Consider the following 21,679-nt stretch of genomic DNA (forward strand, 5'->3'; position numbering starts at 1 on the left):
GAGTTCTTTTCTGCAATCCCTCTAAGTAGGGTATGGTAAGGATCAACAGCTAAATCTTCCCCTTGGCTGGGGAAGGGAGGAAGTGGCAATCCTCTCCAGATAGATCATCACTACCACCTGCCTTTCTACTTGAACTCTTAGCCCTCTCTTATATATTCTGGAGGTGGGTAATGGACTATTGATCACCCCTTTTACAAATCTGTAGAAATACTCTACCATCTTGATTTAGAATGTGGGGGTAGTTAAGAATAGTTGATACCTAGCTTTCTTTTCCGAACTTTGGAGCCTCTGTCCACATTTTGAGATGGGGAAAGTCCCATTTAACATACTGTTACCTACATAAAGAGCCTAGCATGATGCTTAACACATGGTAGACATTCACTAATAGAGGCGATGATGGATTGCCAAACACGTGGATCGATCCAGACTTCTAAATGGCTGGAATCCTCTCCCCCTAAACCAGTCTAAAAAGGAGTTTGTAGCCTCACGTAAGGCTTAAGAGGTAGTTGCCTGGTCCTCCTTATGCCCAGTCTATGTGTCTATTACAAATACAATGTCTAGAGCCACCTGAGTCCATTAGCTCCTGTACCCGTGCACACACCCAGATCCACAACCCACACTCAGGGACGAATCGCAAGCCCAAGGAAGTCAGGAACCAGCTTAGCTGCTCACACTGGGGGAAGAGAGAAATGAGCTTTCTCCTGTTCTGAAGTCACATCTCAGCCACAGAAGGTGGAGTGGGAATATACAGTCGTGTGCTGAGCCATGTGTAGCCAGCATGCCCTGGTCTGACATGCAGGCTGGCATCTGTCTTCATTAGCCAGTCTCTGTGCTAATCTAGTTTTTATATATTTTTGAGTAGCAGCCTTGTTTGTGGGCATGGAGATACTCCAATCCACAGATGCACAGAAACACCAGCAGCATATGTATATACACAGCACATGCAGTTACTTTCCTTAAGTTTAAAAGCAGAAGCTACATGAATTTGGAAAATATAAACTGAGCTGACTGACCTGGGGTGTGATAACATGCTAAGGAAGCATTCTTCTATTTCAAAGTCTTTCTCTTGGCCTGTTAGCCTTTGTGACTTCATTTCTTCCATTGTTAGGTCTCACAAGTGGCACCAGAAAGGGTTAAAGGAGACACAAGCACAGCCTCCAAAAAATCCCAAACCCAGAAATACACAACCCAGAGTTGTCATTTTCCAGATTGCAGGCACGTACTGAGAAAGATTCAATTAAAACACTAGGGCTGGGATTGGCAAAAGTTTTCTATAAAGGGTCCGACAGTAAATATTTTAGGCCTTCTGGGACATATGGTCTCTTTGCAGTGTCTCAGTTCTGCTGTCCTAGCAGGAAAGTAGTCATAGACAAAACAAACAAGTGAGAGCAGTGATGTTCCAATGAAATTTTATTTGCAAAAGGAGTCAGTGGGCCAAATTCAGCCCACGGGCCTTAGTTTGCAGTCTCCCACTCTAGAATCTAAAGAAGCCAGAAGCCATCAAGACTGGCTTCACAGGTATTCCAAAGGTTGATAAGGCCTTCACACTATGTCCTCCAAAAAGGACAAAAATCAACTATTTTGGGTGTGGCATCAGTTTTCTTCTATTACGTGCTGTGCCTTGATATTTTGATGTTCATCTGAATGAGTTATCCCAGTCCCTCCTTTTTGTCTTTACTTCTCTCTTTCTGTGTATATTTCTCTAAAGGCTTCCCATTCTTCATTCTGTCCCCTTGCACTCACAGGGTTTGGAGACTTTAGAATAAGACCCCTTCACATCCATCCTTGCTACAATCCTGGCTTCTTTTCAGGTTCCTCATCTGTACTGGAGTACAGAGGCATGTAAAGAACACTTGTCGGGATCACTGGGTAGGACATACTGTGTGACTTTGAGCCAATCACCTAACCTCTCTGAGCCTCCCTTTCCAAATCTGTCAAAGGGAAAAGTTGCCTAATTGATCTCTAAAATTCCTTCTAGCTCTAAGCGTATGATTTTAGGAAGCTTCAGCCTCAACCTGAGGCAACTGTCTGGGACCATTAATTATGATGTCACTCTCAGACCTTAATGAGACTGCCAGGAGGTCACAGAAATTAGCCACATGATCTCTGGTAGTCGGCAACCTTCCTAAGGCCTCACAGCTGAGGAGGTGAGGATACCAGATAATGTGAGAGAATCTGGAGAGTCCAGCCCGCCGACAAATGACTCCAGGACCCCTATGCTCCAGGAAAATTAGTTTGCATTCCTAAACTGCCTTTGAAGTTGCTACAAAACGTGCACTAATATTGACTTAGTTGGAAACATGACCCTAGGGAGCTACTGTTGGAGGTGGGAGGCTTTCTTTTCTCCACCAGACCCTCTTGTGTTGTGTGGAGCTCTCCTGGCTGTGTAAGGGACACCCCTCAAAGCCCACCAAATAAATATATGAACAGGTCTTGAGGAAATGGAGGCAAATTCCAGCATATGCCAAAGGAAAGAGGCTTTTTCTGTAAGCAGAGATGAGGGACATCAGGGAGGGTCAGGGAACCAGGACCTTGGGTGAGGCGGGAGCAGGTGGAAGTTGGCAGTTGAGGTGGGGGCAGTGGGGGAATTTAACACAAAATCACCCCCATTCTCTTGGCTCATAGTCCAGTCGTTTGTGGATGCAGCAGATGGGCAGGGGGCTGGTGCCCTCCCTCTGCCTCCTGGACACAGTCTCAAGGGATGGGGAGGGAGTGGAGAAGCCCTCCTGGCCTCCAGGAGAGCAGGCTCTTATTGTCTGACTCTGCTAAAGCTGCCTCATTTGTAGCCTAAATAATTCACTCACCAATCTCTCAAGGAACATTAGAAGAAAAACAAAACCCAACCCAGCCCTCATGCTCAGGTTCCCACTGCAGGCAAGTCCGGCCAGGAGGCTGGCAGGCAATCCCAAGCTGCAGAGATGGCCTGCCTTCAAAGGTTCATCGGACAGGCAACCTTCCAAAAATGGCCTGGGGTCTGGTTTTGGACAGCTTTTTGAGCTAAGAATGGTTTTTACATTTTTTAAAGGCTTTTTAAAAAGACAAAACAAAACAAAAAAACAGCAGCAAAGAAAAATTTGTCAGAGACTTCCAGTGGCCTGCAAAGCCTAAAATAATTGCTATCTGGCCCTTTCCAGAAGACTTGCCAGTCCCTTAATCCATTCCCTGGTCTTGAAGGAAGTGATGACAACCTCTGACCTATTCCTTCACTTACCCCACTCCCTGACACCACTAGGTGCAGAGATTCAAAGTTGGCAGACTTCTGATATTTACAGTCTAGTGAGAAGCTGGCATCATTTCCCACTCCATTACCAAAAGCAGAACTAAATACAAACAGGAAGATAAACCCTCGAGTAGGGTGAACAGTCTTGGTTTGGCTGCTTGGGGAAGAAGGGAAAGAAGCAGGGAGAGGCTGAGATTCAGCCTCAACCCATCCTCTGGGGGGGAGAATTCAACATTGGTCTCTGCTGACACCCCTCCCCTCGAGCTCCACTCCCTTCCACACACGCCCTGTGATCCTGGTGATCCCAGCTGATCCCAGCTCATCTTCACAGTCACTGAGCCTGTAATTCTTTTACTGATGAGATATCCAACTAGCCCGTATCTCTGAGTCTCTGAAGCCTGCGTGTCATTCTGACTCTGACAAACCTCAATCCTGGACAGAGGCTCCATCCAGCCCTGCAAGGGCTCCTCTACTGCCCAGCAGGGCCTTTGAAGGGAGAGGACTGTGACCATCTCTGGACTCCACCCAGAGCCTCTCCTGAAGCCAGAGCCTCTGGGAGTTACATACAAGCCTAAGCATTCGGGGAGGGATGCGTCAGCCTAGACAATAGGGCTGCCAGCTCAGAGTGTCTCAGGTGTAACTGGGCCAAGTGACCCCTGAGCTGTCATGGGGGCTGTTAGTAATTTTGGAGGCTGAAGGCAGAGTGGAGATCCGGTGGTCCCACCTAGCATCTAGGTATTCTGGATTACTTCAGATAACAAGGACCTGTTCTGGCATCTCCCAAGAAAAATGGTGCTGCTCTCCTGCCAGTCCTTTGCAGCCTCCTGTTCCTGCAAACATGGAAGGCCCAGGTTGGAATCCCACATCCGGGCTAAGTGAAAGGTCTGAGAGATTTGGGAGCCCAAACTGGGAGATCTTGACCAACTCATCTTAGTCTCGGGGACTCAGCTTCCTCATCTGTTGAAATAAGCAAACAAACAAAAACCTGAGGTGCTTGGATGGTGGTAATTTTAAGGTCCTGTCCATCCCATACCCAATGAATAGCCCAAACCAGGCCACACCTCTGCAGAAGCTTTGCTGGAAAGTTGACTGGCTTCATCTCAGCTTTCCTTCCCCAAGTCAACCCGGTCCCATGCAAATGAGATACAGCTGGTCTCTCATCAAGGGGAGGGGGTTTCCCCTCAGCATGTTGGCAGCTTGCTGGGTGTTCAGACCCATGTGAGGGAGGGAAGTGGAGGGGGGTGGATGTGACCTCTTGTCTTCATGCCTTGTGGCGAGGAGGTGGCTGAAGGGCCGTGGGAGTCTCACCCTCATACCCCCAACAGGCCCACAGCATGTGACCCTGAAGCCGCACACAGTGTTTTAACCTGAATTAGCTCAATTGTCTTTCAACAACTCTCCAATTTGACTGGACATCCCTCAAGGGCAGGGACGGTATCTTGACCTTCTTCTGGGTCCCCCAGGAGAACCCAGCACAACACTAGGTATGTGGCCGGAGATCCGTCCTTATCGGCTGAGCAACTCAGTTGAAATGTCCCTGGAAAAAGTGATCTTGCACTTGGCACAGGGCGTGTGTCCAGGTAAGTGAATCTCCATTTTTGCTGGCTGATAACGATACCACTCTTCAGTCCAGGGCTCAGTCAAGCTGTCTTGTCCAGGCCGTGACCCCAGGAGCTATCTTGTGACCTAGAGAGCGGGTGATGGGGGAAGGTTAGAGAAGGGAATGCCCAAGACTCCCCAGGAGATGTAGGTCATATAAAGGTCGTTGCTGTTGATCCCTTCTCTCTAAAGCAGTGCAGGCTGGGAGAGCATGGCTGGCGTGGCCCACACAAACATAAATCAAGCACCCCTCACCACTGCTTGCTTCGGAGTAGCTAACCAAACTGCAAACACCGCAATCTATAGGCTATAAACCCAAACCTATAAAACAGTGACAAATGTCACGAGCTCTCTGGCGGGTCTCGCCGTCTTCCGGTCTTGACTATACTCAGGATGGCGTCTCCCTTGCCTGCTTGCAGACAGGATGCTCTGCTTTACATCTAGTGACACTTTTTCTTGCCGTAACTCCTCCTGTTCTGTGTCCTACGAATATGTTGCTCTCTTCAGAACCCTGAAGGCCACCTTCTCCTCTCTGTTTACATGTCTGCTTGTCTGCTGTGTGTGGTGGTGGGAAGGGAAGGCAGAAGGCAGGCTTCTGGCTTGCCCCAAGTGTCACTGATCTGCACAAATGCTGATGACAGAGCCATGCAACTGATTAGTTATGACATACATGGAATTGCTAATGAGTTTGATAAAATTTTAATTACCCCTTGTTCTGCGGGGCAGGCAGCAAACCATGAAAGTAATAATCCTCTTGGGTGCTGTTGCAGTAAGATGAGAGGAGGACAGGTGTGAGCTGCAGGGAGTTAATCCCGGGGGTGGGGTGGGTCTGCAGCAGGGGTGGGTGGGCAGAGATTCCCCTCAGAATTATCTGAACAATTTCCTAATTCTCTACTTCATTCTTAAGGACCTGACATTTTCTGGGAGTCAGACTCACCCTGGGAAGAAGAAGAAACGAAGGCATATGGAGCATTAGGGATTTGCCCAGGACACATAAGATTTCAAATCCAGAGGCCCTAACTCCAGTCCCTGGAGTCGAGATAGTCCAGGGGACTGACCAGGGATGTGCCCACATGTTTCACGGATCTCCCCTTGGGATGCCGACAGCCTAGACTCCCAGGCTCCCATGCCCCCGGTTCCAGCCCACGTGAAAGGGGAAGTGTAGGGTGGGGTGAAGTGGCCATCGCTGGATACCTTGGTGGTTTTGACTTTGTGTCCGCTGCTGCAGCTCCATCCCGACAGGTCCGGGAGCACTTTACACTCCTCCCCCGGCAGGCAGGGCTCCATCTGACACCACCACTTCTGCAGGACGATGGAGGCTGTGGGAGCAGGAGGCAGTGAGGGCAGCTCTAAGCTGCCCTGGAGTACAGCGTGCAGTCAAGGGTGGGGAGTCTGTGCGGAATGAAGTGCAAGTTTGCACATCGCTGGCTGTGAGCCCTGCCTTCCCCTGTCTTTCCCCTACTCCGGGCTGCTCAGAAAGGCAGTACTCAGGCTGAGGCTGGGGCACACAACCGTATCAAAGTCAATCCCACTGACCCCTACGTGTCGCCAAGACAGCACGGGGTGAAGGCAGGGGAAGTTCTCCAAGGTACCCTTCAGTTGAGTCACCATGGCATTAGCAGAGAGGCACGGTCTTCAACATACCCACTTGGTGTATGTGAGCAAGTGTGAAAGGGCTCCACAGACCAGGAGTGCAAAGCAGGCGTGCATGTGAGCACAAGTGGGCACGTTTACAACATGGTCACGTGAGTGTGAGCCTACAAGCATGGGTGAAATCATGGGGGGGAGGGGTGAGTGAAACATCTGTGTCCATGTGAAGGGAAGGTCAAGGCCACAGGAGAATGGGCAGGGGTGTGTGTGTGTGTGTGTGTGTGTGTGTGTGTGTGTGTGTGTAAGAGACCTCGGAGGCTCAGGAGGAGAGGTCAAGGTCTGGGGGAGTTAAGTGTGAGTCTGGCAGGATATGTGAGAGGATTCGTGTGACAGAATGCATCTGCGTAGCGCCTGGCAGCGAATGTGGATGAGAGGGAGGGATGAAGTGGGGATGTTCCGTCTGCCCTCCTCCCCTCAGAGGTACCCAGCATTTGAGACTGATTGCCAAAGCCCTGGGATGGTATGAAACCATATCCCGAGCAGATGGTGTGGCCTAGACAGACCTCCTTATCTCTGTGATCGGGCCCTCCCCGAGGGGTCCCGGCCTCTCACTCACCGTCCACGCAGGAGGGCTTTGCCCGAGTGGTGCCGGCCACCTGGCCGGGAAAGCAAGAGCATTTGACAGTCTGGGAGCGCTCCTCGATGCGGTTCCGGTTGCAGCAGCGATGAGCGGCAATCACCTCACAGGTGCCCTGCTTCACAAGGACTGAAGTGGCCAGACAAGATGAGGTGCCCAGCCCAGGCCTGCAACCCTGCTCCCCTCCCACCTGCCCTGCACATCCTCCAGGCCCTCCTCCCCGCCGAGGGGAGGGGTGTTCAAGAGATTTCCAACTGCAGGGGAGGAGGAAACACAGGAAATCCTCCTGCTGCTTCAGTGTTCCTATCCTTCCTTCTTCCCCAGTCAGGCCACACTCAGCCCTCTTTGGCGGAGCCTGGCCCTTGGGTGGAAGAGAGGTAGGATTCCCCACCAGCCCCCACTTCCTCTGGTTTTGTCCGGTTGAGGGCAAGGGCCCCGGGGGCTTACAATGCGTGGAGAGGATCGTGGAGAGGATCATCCGCTTACACAGGCTTTAGCCATCCCAGAAGGAAAACCACAGAATTAGGCCAGGAGGCAAGACTTAAGCCTCCACCCCAGGGCCTCTCTCCCTGCAGAACACCTTCTGGCCTGGAAGGAAAGGTGAGCAAGGGGTTTGCCCACACATTCTCTGGGCTGGGATAGCAGAGGGGGGGTGGATATTCCTGGGCGAAAACCAGAGAAGGAGTCAGAGCCCCTAGAATCTGCACTCTCAGCCTCAGAGATCTGCCTGTGTGGAATAGGGTGGGGTGGTGTCCAGCTCTCCAGGCATCCTGAGAAACCCTGTCCCAGGCTCTGCCACCTCCCCCAAACCTGTGGGAGTTGGCGGCTGCAAGGAAGCTGAGGCGAGGAGGGTCCACAGCCAGGCCAGGTAAAGTGCCAGCAGCCAGGGGCCCGTGCTCCAGTTCTGAGAGGTCCTCTCACACATCCTGTGGAGCGAAGCACACACCCTGCTCAACTCTGGGCAGGAGCTCCCCGCAGTCCAGCCCCAGCACCTCCGTGCCACGCGCTCTGGGAGGCACAGAGGTGGGCAGGACATGCACACCTTGTCCCCAGGCAACTCCCGGCCTGGCACAAACCATACAAAGTGGTGAGCTCTACAGTAGGGAAAGGGAGCAGGGAGACTGTCCTGCTGGGAAAAGCATGGACAGCTTTGTGGGGGAGATAACATTTAAGAGGGTGTTGAAGGATGAACCAGACGTGGTCCCTTGGAGGGCTGTGACACAGAAGGAACCATACTGCTGACTCCCATTTTTTGAGCCCTTGACCCAAGCACTTCACATACATACCCTTGCAGCCTTCACAACTGTCCTACAAAGTAGGATTATTTGTACCTATTTGACAGATGAGCAAACTGATACTCGAAAGGCTGGACGCAACCTAAACAGCCATCAATAAAGCATGGGCTAAATACATTGTGGAGCATCTGTACAAATGCAGTTACATCCAGGCAGCTATAAAATAGACTGAGGAAATGCTTTAGGTACTGAGCCATGCAATGATCTCTAACGATAATCCACCATTAAGGGGAAAAAAGCAAAGTGCAGGATGGTGTGTATTAAATGCATAAAAGGGAAAGATTATATATGTTGCTTAAATATGCATAAGCTAGCCCTGGAAAATGTACCAACGAAACATAGTAACATTGATTGGCACCAAAAAGGGGAACTGGTTGGCTGAGAGATGGAGGTAGAAGGGAGACCTATCTATTGCTTTTTTATTTTTTCGGGTTTTGAACTGTGGGAATGTGGTAGCAATTCAATTTAAACAGATTCAAATTAAAAAAAAAAAAAAGAAATGAAATGAAATGAAACTAGGGCTAATAGTTAATAGAAGTCAAATGACTGTCCAAGGCCAGGCAGCATGTTGGGTGGCAGAGGCCCAGAGCGCAGAAGCCTGCCCTATTCCTCCTGCACCACTTTGCTTTTCCTCTTCCCCCATCCTTGATGGGTCTTGCCTCCCATCTATCCCAGAGGAGGAACCGGAAATGGAGGGGATCCCAAGGAAGCAGAGGCATAGAGCAGCAGGGAGCTGCCCAGGCATAGAAGGAGCCTGGACCATCCTCTCTGCTGCACTGCTGGCCCCTTGGGACATTATCGGGGTCCCTCAGGTGTCAGCACCATCCTGGGAACACCAGAGGCCAAGCCAAATGCCAGAACTTTGGACAGAGTGCTTGATTTCTGTACCACCCCCCTCCCCCGACCCCCATCCCCACTTCAACTCTCTCCCATGTCAACTGTCTCCTCACTCACCTTTTTGGGGATCTTTCAGCTTCTGTCTGTTCATCCACTGGCCTCAGACTCACTCTACCTGGACAAGTAAGAAAGACTCTTTGGGGCCTGCAAGGGTTAGAAGGAGCCCATGGTCCTGTAGGGGGTGAGGGAGGGCCCGGGTAAGGACAAGGGGTGGCACTGAAGTAGAGGCCAATTCTGACGCTTCCCCAAGGTGCAGGGCAGGACACAGAGTCTCTCCTCTGCCTTAGGAATTCGCAGGGATCCTTGCAGACTGTGGGAACAGGTAGGGCAGCTAGCCTGAGCAGCCTAAGGGTTCCTCTGCCCCATGGCGGGGGGATGGGGGTAGGGTAAAGTGGGGTGGATGGTAGGGAGGGGTCTAGGAATCAAAGTTATCTCTGCTCTGGCCTTGGGGTGGGGGGTGGGGGGAGCTGAAGGCCAGTGAAGGATTCCTGAGCAGGCTCTGACAGAATTCTGCTCCAAGAGACACCTGGAAAAGACCCCAAGGTCTTGAATCCTTTTGTCTCTACCCCCGACCCTCACTGCACCCCTGTCCTGGACTCACACAGAGCTGGCTCAGCTCTGTCACCCTCACCCCCATTTCCCTTCCAGAGGGCTAGAATGGGGTTCCTCTCAGTCTCTAGCCTCAGGGGCCCCAGCTCAACAGCTTCTCCATTTCTCCCTATGGCCTCTCATCCCTCAGCCTCTGAGGGGAGGTGGAGCGGAGGCAGGTGGGAAGGTGGGGCCCAGAGAGGACTATGGGGATGGATGGAGGAAGTGGTGCCAATACCCCAGGAGTGTGCTCCGCGGGCAAGACCTTCCCAGAAGGTTTATCTCTTTTCTGAGTAGGTATCTCCTCTCCCCGTCGCCCTCAGGAACCTTCATTCCCATCATTACAAATCCAGCTTTGTCTTCTCTCAGGCAGTTCTCATCCCTTTTCTCTCTGAGCTGCCACACCCTCCAAGCCAACTCTCCCATGAGCCCCAAGACCCAAAAGATGGGCAGCGTGCATTTGGGCTGAGCTCTCTGGAATTCTATTCCCTCCTTCAGAGATACGGTGGAGGGGGTGGGGAAGGGAAGCTTCTGAGATTTTCCTGGGCTTCCACTCTCCTGCCTCAGTTTGCCAGGCTGTTTTTCCCAAACCCAAGATGCAGGCTATGGGGAGGCTGAGTTAGCAGCCCGCATACGAGCGTGGAGTCGAGGATGTGGACAAGAGCCTTTAAGCTTGCACTGCCTTCTCCCGGCCTCCTCCAGCGCTCGCCCACTCCTCCAAATTCTGAGCCCCCACCCTCCGGATCTATCTGCCCCACGGCGGTGCCCACTTGCCTCTGAGTCCGGCACCAAGACTCCAAAAGGCGGACTTCGCGCCGGAGCGGCCGGCTTGTGTGCGTGTCGAGTCTGGAGCCCTGTGTCCCTCACCAAGTTGCGGCGTCCGGCAGGCGACGGGGCTCCGGCCAAACTGGCATCACGGTCGTGCCCGGCGCCGCTCCGCAAGGCTCAGGCGGGATCCTTCCGAAGCTCCCGCCGGCAGCCCAGGGCGCGCGCAGCTGCCGCCGCCTCCCGGTCACCGGGGGCCACCCCCGCTCCGCCAGCCCCTCTGCGGGCGCCACCGCCTCCTCTCGGACAGCTCCCGGCGGGCTAGCGGGCGGGCACAGGCGGGCGCAGCGGCCCCTGGCGGCCGACGGAAGAAGAGCGAGGAGGGCCCGGCCGGCCCCCGCCGCAGCAGTCCGGGTGAACATCTCCCCGGTGCAGGCCGGGTAAGCCAGAGAGGTCCCCGAAAACTCTCCGTCTTGTGGCTTCTGGGGTGGGGGTGGGGGCTGAGTATAAGGAGAGATTGCCAAGATCTCCAGGGGGGTTGAGTCTTGAAGATTCTAGAAGTGCACTATCCAGAATGATGGCCACTAACCACAAGTGGTTACTGAAATTTACATATGGGAGTGCCTGGGTGGCTCAGTCGGTTAAGCCTCCAACTCTTGATTTCCGCTTAGGTCACGATCTCACAGCTGAGTTCAAGCCCTGCATCTGGCTCTGTGCTGACAGCCTGAAGACTGCTTGGGATTCTCCCCCTCTGGTTCTGTCTGCCCTTTCCCTGCTCATGCTCTCTCTCTCTCTCTCTCACTCTCTCTCTCTCTCTCTCAAAATAAATAAACTTGAAAAACTAAAGAAAAATAAATTTACATATAAGTTGGGGCACTTGGGTGGCTCAGGTGGTTAAGCATGGGACTTCTGCTCAGGTCATGACCTTACCGTTTGTGAGTTCCAGCCTGCATGGGGCTCTGTGCTGACAGTTCAGAGCCGGAGCCTGCCTCCATCCTGTGTCTCCCTCTCTCTCTGCTCCTCCCCCACTCTCACTCTGTCTCTCTCTCAAAAATAAACATCAAAAAAATTTTTAATTTAAATTTACATATAAACTAAATAAAATCTAAATATTGTTTCTTTTTTAAAATTTATTTATTTTGAGAGAGAGAGAGAGAGAGAGAGAGCGTGTGAATGGGTACCTGCGCATTAGTGGGGGAGGGGCAGAGAGAGAGGGAGAGAGAATCCCAAGTGGACCCTGCACTGTAAGCCCAGCGCTCTGTGCAGGTTAGAACTTACAAACCATGAGATCTTGACCTGAGCAGAAATCAAGAATCAGAGGGGCGCCTGGGTGGCTCAGTCAGTTAAGCGTCCGACTTCGGCTCAGGTCACGATCTTGCAGTATGTGAGTTCGAGCCCCGCGTCGGGCTCTGTGCTGACTGCTCAGAGCCTGGAGCCTGTTTCAGATTCTGTGTCTCCCTCTCTCTCTGACCCTCCCCCGTTCATGCTCTGTCTCTCTCTGTCTCAAAAATAAATAAACGTTAAAAAAAAAAAATTAAAAGAATCAGAGGCTTAACAGACTGAGCTACCCAGGTGCCCCTAAACACTTTATTTGCACTCACCACATTTCAAGTGCTCAACAGCTACATGAAACTACGGACTACTGTACTGAAAAGATACAGAACATCCCCAGCATTGCACCAAATTCTATTAGACAATGCAGTTCTAGATTAGTATGTTAGCCCTCCACTATGAAAATGTTAAAATCCAGGTGGGAAGAGCAAATGATCTTTGCTCCACCCACCCCGTCACAATGGGAAAGTTCTAGCTGATGTCTAATCTAGAGGGTGTCCTTCCCTCTGTCCCCTTCCCACAACAGCAGGCCCTTCTTCCCCAAAGAAACTGAGGCAGAGTGGAGCTGGAACCAGGTGGGAAGAGGCCGCAAGCCAGCGGGGCGGTACCGGGGGTGGGGGTGGGCAGCCCAGAGCAGGAGGAATGGTGTGGTCAGGGGCAGGAAGGAGTAGCTGAGGTATGAGGTAGAGGCTGAGCAGGCAGGAGGGCTGATAATTGGTCTCTATGGTTGATGGCTGTGAACCCCAACTTGAGAGCCAAACTTGAGCCGGTATGTTCATTATATAAGCTACAATATAAATGCAATTTCTAATTCTTTACAGGGTAAGATTTTGGATGTGAAAGCCTTAGACAAATGGAAGAAGGAAGTGGTCTGTGAATTTTTTTCTTAACAGGAGGAACACTCTTCTACTTTAAGAGAGCTTTGGGATTGGAGTAATGGGGTGGGGAGAGGTAAGAGGGGAAAAGCCTAGTTCTGAACTCTGAGCCACTGCACATGGCCTAGGATAAAAGGGGCCTGTCTTGAGGATGCCCAGTTGCCCTCACTGGCTAGGGCCACACACATTCCTGGCAGGGCCAGGCACTGAGCAGTCTCAGCTCTCAGCAGAGAAAAATATCTCCCAAGTCTGCCTTCCTACCCCACCCACTTTTCCCACTCACTTTCTGCTGCCTCAGGGGTGAGTAGAAGTGATGACCTTCTTACCAGGTTCTGGGGCAGTCTGAGGAGGGAGGAGGTGTGATGATGCCAGGGATCAGAGGTAAGATGTTCAGAGACAGGAGAGCCTTAGGATTTAGTCGGGGGGTGGGGGTGCTGCTCTGGAGCCCAAGAGTGCTGCTGACATCCCTGATGACCATCTGGTGCTAGAGCTAGGGGTCTCTCTGTCCTGGCTCTGTGGCCTATTTGCAGCCACACCATGACGGGTGCTGTGAAGAGCAGGGATTAGGGAGCAGGGTGACACAGAGAAGTGGTAAGCAAACTGCCCCAGAAACACTGAATAATAAAAATGGACAGGATGTTATATTTTTCCATCAGTCTTTGCTTGTGCTGTTGTTTATGCCATTTATCTGACAGCTGGTTCCTGTTTTTCTCAAACAGGAGGGAAATACCCATAGCAGCACCATGCTGTTTACCCCCCCCCCTTTGCGTTTGCCACTCTATGTGCCTTTGGGTCTGATTTTTCTTTTCTTTGTGACTTCTATTTTTCTGGCTCTCTGCCCAGAGTGCAGATATAATTACAGCAAATATAAAGACCTGAATGATCATTATGAGATTTTTATTTGGAAGCTGCCAGGAAAGCCACCCCTTCTGGGGGCACACTTCAGCTCAGGAAAAGAGAGACTTACGTTCAGGAAGCATTCCACCCACAGAGCACAGAGATGGCATCCCAACCACAGACTTGGTGCCAGTGATTCCTGAGGGCTACTTCTGTCTTGCATTAGGGCCACAAGGGCCTTGTCCTCATTTGGACAGTGCATGGGGTAGGAGGTTCTCTGGAGGTCTACTGATTAATTCCCTGAAACCAGGTTTGGGAACAGGGCTCTTTGAACATCAAGTTAGTGCCACCTTTTCCTTTCAGATAGGTGCTTAGCCTGGCCTCTGTCTCCCCCTGGCGGTACGTACAGAACTTGTTCGGCCTGCAGGTTCGGCCTCTGTCTTGAGTTGAAGGTGGAAGAGGAAGAAGCCCCACTCTTTGCCATTCACCTCCTCAACCCTTCCTCCACCATCCCGACAAATTAGCTTGGTTCATCAGACGGAATCGAGTTTGGGCGTCTGGGGACTGGCACGGGTGTGAGTCTCTCACTGACTGTGTGACCTCTTGAGGCAAGTTCTGTAAAATGACAGGTGCGTCATCGGTAAAAAGAACGTAATAAAATCTACCTTGAAGTGTTACTGTGCAGTATAGATGGCCTACTATATAGAAAGTGCTTTGTAGCGGGCCTACTATATAGAAAGTCCGCCATAAATAGCAGTTACTGTAGTTATCCTTACTAAATATTCCTCTAGCCCTGATGTGATCAGGGGAGGTCTAAATGGGGCTGGGGGAAGGGGGGGGGGGGGGAACAGGGAATTGGATCCTGAGAAAGAAAGTGAAGTCGGAGTGGTAACCGCTCTCCCAGATCTAGAGGTCATGGGGAGCAGGGCCCTCTCAGGAGCCCAGGAAGTTACTCCCAGCTCCCTAATTCAGGATGGTCGACTCCAGCCCGCCTCGTTCACACCCCCACAACACACCCCGCACCAGCTGGCTCGCCTTCACTCTCACTCCAGCAGCCTCAGCCAGAGGTGTTGTCACACCAGGTGCCTCACACCCAGCGGTCGCCGAAGCTGCTGGTTTCGCTCTGAGGTCATCAGCTCCATCATCCTCCGGGCTAGCTGCTAGGAACGGAAGGCGAGGAGACACCACCCACCCCGTCACAATGGGGAAGTTCTAGCTGATGTCTAATCTGGAGGGTGTCCTTCCTTCCGTCCCCTTCCCACAACAGCAGACCCTTCTTCCCCAAAGGAACTGAGGCGGAGCGTAGCCGGAACTAGGCGGGAAGAGGCCGCGAACCAGCTGGGAGGTGCGGGGGCGGCCCAGAGCAGGAGGAAGTTTTCCCGGGACCCGCCCTGCCCTCGCGGAGCCAATGGCCGTGGAGAGCCCGCAGGAGCGAGCACCGCCCACCGCGCGCCCTAGGGGGGCGGGGCCTGACTCGGGGCGGGGCCACGCCGAGGGCGGGGCAGGGAGGCAGCATGCTAAGCCGGGTGCGCTCGGCCGTGGCGCACCTGGTGAGCTCCGGGGGCGCCCCGCCTCCGCGCCCCAAGTCCCCAGACCTGTCCAACGCGCCCTCCGCGCAGCCTGCCGTCCCTCCAGAAGCGCCCAGGAGCCCTCCGGCGAGGGCTGGGAGCGGGAGCTCGGCGCCCGCGAAGACAGTAGAGGCTCGAGCGAGCTTCTCCCGACCGACCTTTCTGCAGCTGAGCCCAGGGGGGCTGCGACGCGCTGACGACCACGCTGGCCGGGCTGTGCAAAGCCCCCCGGACACCGGCCGTCGCCTGCCCTGGAGCACGGGCTACGCCGAGTGAGCGTCCCCGGGAACACCCTAGCCAGGATGGGACCCCCAGCCCTTAGACCCTTCCCCAGCTGGGCATCCCCGGCGCTGGGATGCGTGCCCCTGGCGGCGCTCGGCGCTGGGAACTCCCTTCTCCCAGGACCTTTGCTATCCTCTGGGCTTCGGGCTGCACCCCCTCCCAGCCGCTTCTCAAGTCGGTGCAGTCTTCCTCAGGATCTTCCAGCTCGTTGACTTCCCTCACCCGCGCCGCCTCAGGACCTTGTTCCCTTCCAGAGCCCGGAGAGCGGAGGGCCCCGTGAAGGATGAGTTGGCCAGTTCTCTGTTGGGGCCCGGCAGTTTAATGGCCAGGAGAGGCGGGGCTTCAAGGAGGCTGGGGGCGCTTTTCATAGAGGAGATGGCAGCCAGAAAGATTCGCTCCCGGGCTTCCCGACCCCGGCGCCCCAGTTCCCTGTCCCTCTTACCGTTCCCCTCCCCCTCCACACCCAGAAATAGCCCGCGACACCAGGCGGCCTCCGGCTTCCCCAGGGGCGGGGGAGGGGGCCGCCCGGGAAGCAGGAGGGTCCCCTTTGAACGCCCCTTGGCGGGGGGCATTGCGCTGGCCAGACAAAGTCGCGGACCCCCGGTCGGAGTGGCGGGAGCAGCCGGCTTGCTCCCAGGCCGGGTGTATTTTTAATGCATCTACTGGGAAAGCAGAGCTTTGAGGGAGACGGGGGCGCTGAGGTCGCTGAGGGTGGTGGCTGGTAGACCCGTGGCCCCACCGCCAGCTCCTTTAGCTTTCTATCTGAGAAGAGTTGGTGGCTTATGTGGCTTCTGCGCAGTCCAGGTGGGCTTCCACCCCTACCCTATTTCAATTCCTCTTTCCCTATCTGGGCTGGAGCACTGCCTCACTGCCAAAGCAGCAGAAACTTTCACTGGAAGATTTTAAGATAAAGGTGGGTGTGCCCATGAGGGTGGGTGCTGTGGACCAGGCACTAGAAAAGTTGACTAGGCTTCAGGGCGGGATGTAGGGTCTTGGCAAGCAGGATAGTAAGACCTCCTGCCGCCCCTGTCCAACCCTTTCCCCAGCAGCCCACAGGGGTGCCCCCTTTGCAGGGGATGGGGGAACTGAGGCAGGCAGGTGCTGCTGCTGGCTTTTCTGTGAGGTGGTGGGGCCTGACACCCAGACAGTACTCCTCGTGCCTTGCCCTGCCTCCCTTCCCCTCCTCTTTCTGGCCTGGATCCCAGGTGGCTGTGACCTTTCTCAGTTTGGCCAGCAGGCTAGAGAGGGTGTGTGTGTCTAAGGTGGGGGTTATTCCAGGACCTGGTCTGGTGTCCAACCTGATGTGGTCACTCTGGCCTGGCAGGGTCATCAATGCTGGCAAAAGCCGGCACAATGAGGACCAGGCTTGCTGTGAAGTGGTGTATGTGGAAGGTCGGAGGAGTGTTTCAGGGGTACCTAGGGAGCCTAGCCGAGGCCAGGTAAGCCCCCACCCCAGCCCCTAGCCTCCAGAAACCTGGTCACATCTCTTCCGGGGGATTCTAGGCATCTGGTTTTAAATCCGAGACATGTGGAAGACCTAACTCCTAACTCACTAGCTTTCTACCTCTGACACAGAACCTTTATGTGGCATTTGAACAGTTAGAATGTCAGTATAAATGTTCAGTTTTCCACTTAGAATATAGGTACTACTGTATTTATGGATGGTAATTAATTAATTACCAATATTTATTTTTGCATATTTTATCCTTGGAGTTTGGCTTTTTTGATGCTTTTCTTTCTGACACATAATAGGCCCTTGGTAAATGAGTGAACAAATTTAATTTGCCTTTAATGCCAAACTCTGACCTCCTCTCGGATGTTTATATGGATGCCCCAGAGTCTTACATAATACAAGCCACACACACACACACACACACACACACACACCACACACACACACACACTCTCTCTCTCTCTCCCTCTCCCTCTCCCTCACCTCCAACTTTTCCTCCACCAGGGACTCTGCTTCTACTACTGGGGCCTGTTTGATGGGCATGCAGGGGGCGGAGCTGCCGAAATGGCCTCCAGGCTCCTTCATCGCCACATCCGGGAGCAGCTAAAAGACCTGGTAGAGATACTCCAGGACCCCTCGCCACCTCCCCTCTGCCTCCCGTCTACCCCAGGGGCCGCAGGTTCCTCCGATCCTTCTCACTTGGTTGGTCCTCAGTCCTGCTGGTCTTCGCAGAAGGAAGTGACCCATGAGAGCCTGGTAGTGGGGGCGATTGAGAATGCCTTCCAGTTTATGGTGAGTGGGTGGTCCTGGCAAGATCCTGCTAGGCAGTCACTCTGGTCAACTCTGGATGGGGATCAAGTGGCCTAAGTGGGTGACCCTGAGAACCCACAACACCTTTGAGGGCCTGAGCAGAGCTTGGTTCAGTAGGGAGGGAAGGAGTAGTTAGCTATACCCATGTCTTCCCTCCTCCCCTCCAGTGTGGCTTGGCTGGGCCAGTTTATTTCTGCAGATGGGGCGGTGGTTGTGTGCCTGGAACCTCTTCTTCATTCACCCCTTTGACCCTCCTTCACGTGGCAGGATGAGCAGATGGCCCGGGAGCGGCACGGCCACCAAGTGGAGGGGGGCTGCTGTGCACTGGTTGTAGTCTACTTGCTAGGCAAGGTGTATGTGGCCAATGCAGGTGACAGCAGGTATGGTGGGGGGGTTGAAAATGCCTACAGGGGGTCCCCCCACTCTCTGGGATGGGGGCATAGAAGACAGTGAGGTGGTGGGTTTTAAAAATCAAAAACTGGAGGGAGGGATGGGGTCAGGAGCAGTTACAGACATAAGGAAGGACCGGAAATAGCCACAAGGGGAGGAAAGATGGGGGTCTGGGTGAGGAACCCTAAGGGTCATTATGGGGAAAGCCTGGTCTTTCTGGAATTCTCCACAAGGGGGCTGAGGAGAGCCAAGCCCAAACCTTTTCTTTCTCTGGGCAGAGCCATCATTGTCCGGAATGGTGAAATCATTCCAATGTCCCGGGAGTTCACCCCGGAGACTGAGCGCCAGCGTCTTCAGCTGCTTGTAAGTAGGAACTAAACGCTCTACTCCCATTCTTTGTGGACTCTGTGGCTCTCTGTAGCCTATGTCCCCATCCCTACTGCACAGACAGCTCCTCACCTACTCACCGGGAAGGCTGTTCTGCAGACTACGGCTGACCTGGTGGAACATGTAGGAGGAAGGAACGTGGGTTACTCCAGTGCTCCCACTGTGGCCCCAGCTGAGGAAGGAAGTGGAGTCAGAAGTGGGGAAAGGAAATAGCAAAGGCCCATGAGAGGCAGTGTGGCTTAGTGCTTTAAAGTCCTAACTCTGGAGCTGGACTGCCTGGGTTTGAATCCCAGGTCGAGTACTTTGCTAACTGATCATCAGACGGTTCCCTTGCAACACTAGTTCCTGCCTTAAGGGTTGTTGTGAGGGTTAAAATATGCTCCTATACATTAGTATTAGAACAGCGTGTGGTACATGGTAAACTCCATTTAAGGCCCTACTGTAATTAACATCTATACACCAGGGTGTGCTGTAAGCCTAATGCTCCCTGGCCTCTGCTCTTGTCCGGCCACTCCCAACCTCAGGGCTTCCTGAAACCAGAGCTGCTAGGTGGTGAATTCACCCACCTTGAGTTCCCCCGCAGAATTCAGCCCAAGGAGCTGGGGCAGAGGATGCTGTACCGGGACCAGAACATGACCGGCTGGTAACACTTCCCTCAGAGCTGGGGCACGTTCCCATGGCAACACAACCAGTCCCTCACCAGCAGCAAGGTGGAAGCTGGAGGCTGGGCCAGGCTGGGGGTTGGGGGGATGTGGTCCTTCTTAGGGGTTTGTGTGAGGGGCATGGCTCCTAGGGGAGGGGGGGCTTTGATGCCTGGGTGATGCCTCCTGTACTCCCCCCTCCCCAGGGCCTACAAAAAGATCGAGCTGGAGGATCTCAGGTTTCCTCTGGTCTGTGGGGAGGGCAAAAAGGTAAACTCCACGGTAGAGGTGGGAGAGGGCAGGAGGACCCACCACAACTTGTCTAGGGAGGTGGAGGTTCTACCTGAGGGTAGGGGTGGGAGGGCCCACAGCTTTGGAGCCTGGGAGAGTGCTGTGGCAGCACCCACACTCATTCCCTTTAGGCTCGAGTGATGGCCACCATTGGGGTGACCCGGGGCTTGGGAGACCACAACCTCAAGGTCTGCAGCTCCACTCTGCCCATCAAGCCCTTCCTCTCCTGCTTCCCTGAGGTGAGCCGAATGGGGGCTACCTCAACCATTCCTTCCCTCCTCTGGGGGCCTCAGGCTGGCTTCTTACCAGGGTCCTTTTGTCCCCAAGCTCCTTCTTCACTCTCTTCTCCCACCAGGTACGAGTGTATGACCTGACACAGTATGAACACTGCCCGGATGATGTGCTAGTCCTGGGAACAGATGGGCTGTGGGATGTCACCAGTGACTGTGAGGTAGCTGCCACTGTGGACAGGGTGCTGTCGGCCTATGAGCCCAATGACCCCAGCAGGTAGGAGTTGTAGGGCAGTGGGGGGATGACAGTGGGGAAGGTAGGGGCAAAGGGAAGCAATGCTTGGGGACCCACATGAGGGCCTGTGTATCGATCTTCCCATTTACATGTTGGTACATGAATGTGCACGTGTGCTCCTGGCAGGTACACGGCTCTGGCCCAAGCTCTGGTCCTGGGGGCCCGGGGCACCCCCCGGGACCGTGGCTGGCGTCTCCCCAACAACAAGCTGGGTTCCGGGGATGACATCTCGGTCTTCGTCATCCCCCTGGGAGGGCCAGGCAGTTACTCCTGAGGGGCTCAGCCCTGACCCTGCCCCCACCATCCTAGCCTCTCCATGCTTACCCTCTGCCAACCCAAATCAGAAGTTGTCTCCCTGACCTTCTTTAGTGCCAACTTAACTGAAGAAGGGGTGTCAGTTAGATCCAGAATTATAGCTAATGGCAAATAAACCACATGGATAAAACGTGTGTCTTTATTTACTTTGATTAGAAACTGAAAGGCCCTTTCAGGTGGTGGAAAGAACCCCCCAAAGCCATCCTAAATATGTAGTGCTCCCAGGCTCCTTCTTCCACCCTCTGCTCTTCCCACTCCACGTGCTCTCATCCATGTCCATGGCTTCATCCACCTGCTGGCGTTTTCCAAGTCAGTATTTCCAGCCCAGGTCTTTCCTGAACTTGATGTTCACATAGCTTGTCTCCTGAACATCTCCTCGACATCCCACAGGCACTTCAACTCAACGTATGTCAGAATCCACCATTTCCCTACAAACGCGTGCCTTCTGGTTCACCATGCCAGTGGGCACCAGCTCATCGGCTCAAGTTAGAAATCTTGGAGTTGGTCACCTTTGGCGTCTGTCTTTACTCAGCAAGTGAATCAATCACTACATACTGTTGATTATATGTTACAAAATATATTTCGTATTTGTCCCCACCCCTACTGTTACTACTACATTAGCCTCCTAACTCCACGCCCCTGTATGCCCCAATGTGACCTTTCCACAGTGTGAATCTGATTGGCTATTCCCTTGAGAGAACATTTCGGTGGCTTCCTAGTGCACCTAGACCAAAATCAACACTCAACTCTTGAGTATGGCATACAAGGACATTCATAATCTAGCCACTGCTTCCTTCTCCAGCACCATCTTTCAGCCCCGCCCCCACCCTCTTGGGGGTTCCATAATTCTTTGGGCCTGTTGTGGCTCCAACTCATTTAACGTCTACACATCACCTTATCTGGAACACTTCACCTGTCCTTTGGGGCTAGGTATCCCACAGCCCATGCATGCCCCCACTACAGCCACTGCCGGCTGTAATGTAACTGTCTACACTAGGAGTGGGTATGGGGGCGCCTGGGTGGCTCAGTTGGTTAAGCGACCTACTCTTGATTTTGGCTCAGGTCATGATCTCATGGTTCATGAGATCGAGCCCCACGTGGGGCTCTGTGCTGACAGTGAGGACCCTGCTTGGGATTCTCTTTCTCTCTCTCTCTCTCTCTCTCTGTCTCTCTGCTCCTTCCCCACTCTTTCTCTCTCTCAAAAGAAATAAATATACATCAAAAAAAAAAAAAAAGTAGTGGGTATGGAGTAGCAGTTAAAGGCAGAGGCTCTAGAGTCCAGCTGTTTGGGTTCTGGTGCCAGACCTACCACGAGCTCTGCAACCTCTCTGAGCCTCAGTTTGCTTCTCAGCAAAACGGAGATAGCAGTGCTACCTTCTAGA

At 53.4% G+C, this 21,679-nt stretch overlaps 2 protein-coding genes across 3 annotated transcripts; one reads left to right on the forward strand and one right to left on the reverse strand.

Moving 5' to 3' along the window:
- Positions 1-1,392: 1,392 nt before the first annotated feature.
- On the reverse strand, positions 1,393-10,864 carry TAFA3 (TAFA chemokine like family member 3). Its single transcript, XM_053447937.1, is given in 8 exon segments — positions 1,393-4,884; positions 4,887-4,906; positions 6,014-6,153; positions 6,156-6,211; positions 7,026-7,175; positions 7,857-7,972; positions 9,296-9,353; positions 10,601-10,864. Coding segments are annotated over 6 exon segments (639 nt in total). The 5' UTR covers position 7,972; positions 9,296-9,353; positions 10,601-10,864; the 3' UTR covers positions 1,393-4,726.
- A 4,267-nt stretch (positions 10,865-15,131) lies between these two features.
- Positions 15,132-20,427, forward strand: PPM1J (protein phosphatase, Mg2+/Mn2+ dependent 1J). 2 transcript variants are annotated; one of them, XM_047869332.1, is made up of 11 exons: positions 15,132-15,475; positions 16,810-16,924; positions 17,443-17,553; positions 17,653-17,730; positions 18,016-18,128; positions 18,417-18,501; positions 19,050-19,168; positions 19,373-19,436; positions 19,589-19,696; positions 19,813-19,964; positions 20,109-20,427. In XM_047869332.1, exons 1-11 carry the CDS (start codon positions 15,150-15,152, stop codon positions 20,254-20,256), a joined length of 1,419 nt encoding a protein of 472 aa, XP_047725288.1. In that variant the 5' UTR covers positions 15,132-15,149; the 3' UTR covers positions 20,257-20,427. The 2 variants fall into 2 exon arrangements, with proteins under 2 accessions (XP_047725288.1, XP_047725287.1); XM_047869331.1 differs by having other exon boundaries at positions 17,443-17,730.
- The last annotated feature ends 1,252 nt before the right edge of the window (positions 20,428-21,679 follow it).

This window comes from Prionailurus viverrinus, chromosome C1 (assembly GCF_022837055.1).
Source record: "Prionailurus viverrinus isolate Anna chromosome C1, UM_Priviv_1.0, whole genome shotgun sequence".
Lineage (NCBI taxonomy): Eukaryota > Metazoa > Chordata > Mammalia > Carnivora > Felidae > Prionailurus > Prionailurus viverrinus.